The sequence below is a fragment of the Vavraia culicis genome (assembly GCF_000192795.1).
Source record: "Vavraia culicis subsp. floridensis unplaced genomic scaffold supercont1.85, whole genome shotgun sequence".
Taxonomy (NCBI): Eukaryota; Fungi; Microsporidia; family Pleistophoridae; genus Vavraia; species Vavraia culicis.
The window spans coordinates 3021-7861 of record NW_007360688.1 but is presented as its reverse complement, the minus strand read 5'-3'; the positions used below and the strand labels follow the sequence as shown (position 1 = coordinate 7861).

Genomic DNA, 4841 nt, shown 5'->3' with positions numbered 1-4841 from the left:
TTTCAGTTTACCCGCCAACTAACCATGGATGTCTTCAAAGAAAACGTGAGTATTCACAGTATGTTTGGTATTAATAAATTGTTGGTATCAAAAAGAAGAAATCTTACGTGAGAAAAGAACCATTCGTTTGAATAAAAATCTACATCACGATATAAACGAAACAACAAAGCATAGACATGATGTTCACGGATTCTATTCAGCAATACACGAGAAATATGTCCAGGACAGAGGTGTTATATCACGAGCTACACTAGCTAAAGGAATGAGAAGGCTAACTTGTAGAGATAAGCAGGAAATGTTAATATCCGTGGGTGCAGAGTCGTTATCGTTACAAGACGATGTATGATATGGTTTTCAGGAGGGCCCTGCTGCTAGTGCAACTTTGATGTCTAAAACAAAAATATCATAGTGAATCAAGAGTCAACATTTACGGTAGGGCGTGGTCACAGTGACAGACAGGTTCTGAAAAGATGATCATGCCAGTGTTTGTCAGAAGAAGAATAAAGATATGGTTTATTAATATGATATATAATCATCATTGCACTTCTTACCAGTCTTAACAAATAGCTCTACATGTGCATTTCTTATTTATTTACACCAGCGTAATTTTGAAGTAACAAGTTAACATAATGTTAGTTGAAATATTCACGGCAATATATGCACTGTTATGTATGGGAGAGCTTATTGTTAACGAAATGAATCTAAATGATTGCCAAGTATTCTTTTTGTCCTGCAAAGAAATCAGACACCAATGGTTAACTTTGATACCCGAGCTGAGAAATAATAGCATGCTGATGGTAAAGAATTGTAAAATAAAGAGATAAAGGATAATTGGTGGTTGGATGAGCTTTATTCAACATATAACGCATATCAACATAGGAGTTGAGAAGAATGAACAACAGAACAAGCAGTAGAAGCACTCAGTATTGTGGTCGAATCGATATAATGACGCTTGCAATTAAGAATTATGTACGAGGATCAGTCAGCATTCTAAATTAACTCAGTAAATTGGACAGGAAGTGTTGTATGGCGAGATGACAAGGGTTAGATACTCGTATAAAACATAGTGAGAACATGTGAAAGGACCAAAAACAGGACAAAAAGAATGACATGCATTTATTTGAAGAAGGTATAACGTGCACAACGGAATTTGTTGGATATAAAACTATATTGAGTTTTTTGTAATTGAATACAAGATAGAATATGCAAGATGTTGTTCGTAGCATAAAAGTCGTTGAAGGAACAATGATCTCATAGAACAGACAATGTAAATAAAAATAGAAATTATCAACTTTAGAACCTATGAGATGACGCATTCATGCACATAGGTAGTTATTGCTGTTCATTCTCAAAATGATGAACGACATGCAGTTCTAAAGAATCAAATACAGGATGTATGGGATAACAGCACCGAATTACACTGTTCATGAAATAATAAAAACTGGTACCGCACTTTTTGTGATGGTGTTGGCCTAGGATTCAATTTACCGTCCAGGAATATGGTGTTGCAGAAAGACACGTTGGGTGGATGGCGATGTGATTGCATATCATTTGCATGTTGTAAATATATTGGCCCATAGGGGATGTGCAGATAAAGCTATATATCGTAACAAAGTACATTTTTACAGCAAGAAAATGTGTAGTAGAATAAGGTACAAACAAAAACAAGATATTCAGGACTGATGACGTGGTTTAGGAGTAATATAAGGCATATCGAGACATATAATGGCGTGATTGGGTTTGAAGTGCATGAACAGGTGGTATAAGAGAAGATTTCTGGATTGAACAGGGCTTATTGGGCCAGAGAACGAGTCAGATAGGGATAAAGAAAGATGATTGAACTAGGGAATGCGGAGAACAAAGTGAAAAAGGAAGGAAAGAAGCGAGACGAGGAAGGAAAGTTGAGATAGATGAGTGTGGAGAGAAGCAGGAAAGGGCCAAGAAAAGATTGAGAATATAGATGAAGAAAAATATCAGCGACAAACAGATCGTGCGCGCTCAAGACGAAGAGGTAAAAGATGAATAACGACAACTGGAGAAGATGGAAGCGAAGGCTGGGTAGATGGCTGAGGAGAGAATCAAGAAGAAAGAGAAAGATGAAGAAGAAACTAAACAGGTGAGAGAAACCAAAAAATAGGCTAGAATTAAAGTGGGAGAGAAGGGAACATTGGGAGGAGAGTTGATCCTTGCTCAGAAGGTCTGAGAAGCACGATATTGTTTCTGGGTACGGAAATATGATAAACCGCTTCTACCACTGCAATGATTTTTTTGTTTTCCAGTTTTGAATGCTCTGTTATTACTTATTGCCAGCAGTTCATAGCTATTTTAGCGAGGAGAGTGAATCATTTTTGTTTCGATACGTACATAATCTGTACAATATAGGATGTTGATAAGTGATCACCTGCAACGAGATCTCTCTATTTCTCTATTGTTCTTGTTATTCCTAAAATTACTACTCACACCAGTTCATGCTATTTTTTGCACCTGACTTATACTCAATTATTTCATTGCAACTCTATTCCAGAGTCAAACGATAGAATGTCATGGATCGTTGATAAATAAGGATATCCACATAGACTTAAATTCCAGAAAATCCAAGTTCTGTAGTCGGTGTCCCTCATGCATGCAACATTTGCATTTTGGCCTTATGCCCAAATATTCACGATATGAAAGTATTTTGCAATAGTCTTTCTCACAGGTATTCCTATTCCTTCTTTCTCTGAATTACAAAGTTCTTAGAAGCAGTCTCACTAGTCCTAAATAACTATTGTGGATTTCGTGGCTAGGATATCTGCAGTTTGCACACTACAGGAATGACTTCCAGTTTCTACCCATTTTAAGACAAGATCTATACTATCGAGAACATATTTAACATTCCATCCGATTTGCTGACTTTTGGATGAACAGATCTTGTTATCGAAAATGATCAGAATTGGAAAGTAGATGCCGATAAAAAGATGGTTTTAAAGTCAGAAATGAAAAGACAACATCATTGGAATAAATCTAGGGTGCAAATTGTAACTAAAACAAGTAATTTGGTGTAGAATTGGTCGATATGTCGAATGGTAAGGAATGATGTGTTCGATAGGGAATTTACTGAGACACATAGATACGATAGCATTGACTATTTGCTGGACTGCAACTTGTTACCATTTATATTGCATTTAATAAGCGAACGAGAACGCTATACAAGGCTACTTGATTCAATTTACTGTTCTTGTAAGGGCTGCAATATCACTGGGAGTATGCATCTGTGTGGAAGATGCTTGCATCATAAAATTACGAGATAGAGTGCATCACATTGACTCGGTTATATCTCTTGCCAATGTGAGTGTTTACAAAAGAGCAAACTCGGTAGCATCCTAAACACCAGCTAAATATGACATTTTCGCTTGTCAAAGTGTTGTTACAAACTAGCTATGGGATTATGTGTTTGTAGTTACCAGGTTTAGTGACCAAAATATGACATATCAAAAACATTTGTGAGTGTTTAGATACTATTAATGCTCAGCGCTTCGGAAGTGATGCGATAAGTGCTGTATAAAAAGGGTTAAAACGATTAGCTGTTTATGACAGCAACCCGATGAGATATCCGCTCATTGCTGCCATCACTATTGCTATAGATGCGAATATCCATTTTCATGGTAGCACATCATTGTCAAGCTGGTTATGAATGAACACACTGTTGAGGTATAGAAGTCCTTCTGGATTAACAAGGTGTTTAGCTCTCTTGAGAAGTGACCAAGCACGTAAGAGTACCATTAGTTATTGTTACGGTGTTTGCTGATCGTTTCATCCCCTTGATATCTATACTAGCACTTTTTTCTGTTTCTTGAACACATCCCTTGTCGATAAAACAGCGCTTACTCCTAACACATAGACCAGATAAAATTGTTTTCTATTTTTTGATCAGAACGTTGTTCAAAAGATGCGTACCAAATATTTTACTATTGAACTGCATAAGATAATCAATAAACACCGCATGTTGTCTTTTGACAGATTGAGGATGGTATAGATAGTGTGCAGTGTTCCTGTGTATATCGGAACGATAGGATGTTTGAACAGGCATGTGATCTATATTGACTGAAAATTGCTTTCCTTAGCACATGAGAATGGCTCTGTTTAGGCATTGGCTTTCTGGTACTTGTATGCATGTTGGCTATAGCATTGCATCAAAAACAGTAATAACGTGCATAGAACACGCAAGAAGTAAAAACAGTAGATCTTGTATAATCGTGTTTTGTTGGTGAGGATGATTGTTCATTGCGAACTTGTATTTGTTGTAATTTTTGTGAGATTTGCACGTAATGCTTTATACGGTATTACTGGTTCACCAAATCAATATGTATTTATTATTGTTGTAGAGAATGAGATGCATGTTAAATTCTGGTAAACTATTTATACACGCTATGTATCATTGTTAGCCACATTTGCGCTACTATCTGGCTGATTACCACTACTTGCACCGGGATCAGCTGTTTCATCTTTCGCTGCATCGCTATTTCCTGAGGCGGGGTTGGAGATTGCATTTTGTGATGTGCCGCTGAATGTAGAGGAAATATGGAATGGGTTAACGATAGAACCAAATGTTGAACCATGAACACCACCAGAATTGGATGAGATATCGCCATCTGCATCCGGCTCGTTAGATGATCTAAAAAAGCAACAACACAGTATTACTACGGCCAAGACAGCGGCACCAACAACACATCCAATAATGATAGTACGCTTCTTGTTCTGCATGCTGTTGTATGTGTACGATATTTTATACCTGATGTGAAAAGGGGGCGTAGGGTTGACAGTACTGTCCAAAAGTTATGCTACAAAGACACAAATATCTT

General features: G+C 37.1%; 1 protein-coding gene across 1 annotated transcript; it reads right to left on the bottom strand.

Annotated features, from left to right (window-relative positions):
* Positions 1–4242: 4242 nt before the first annotated feature.
* VCUG_02615 (uncharacterized protein) lies at positions 4243–4762 on the bottom strand. The gene has a single exon (XM_008077433.1). It carries the CDS (start codon positions 4741–4743, stop codon positions 4408–4410), a length of 336 nt encoding a protein of 111 aa, XP_008075624.1. The 5' UTR covers positions 4744–4762; the 3' UTR covers positions 4243–4407.
* Positions 4763–4841: the final 79 nt, after the last annotated feature.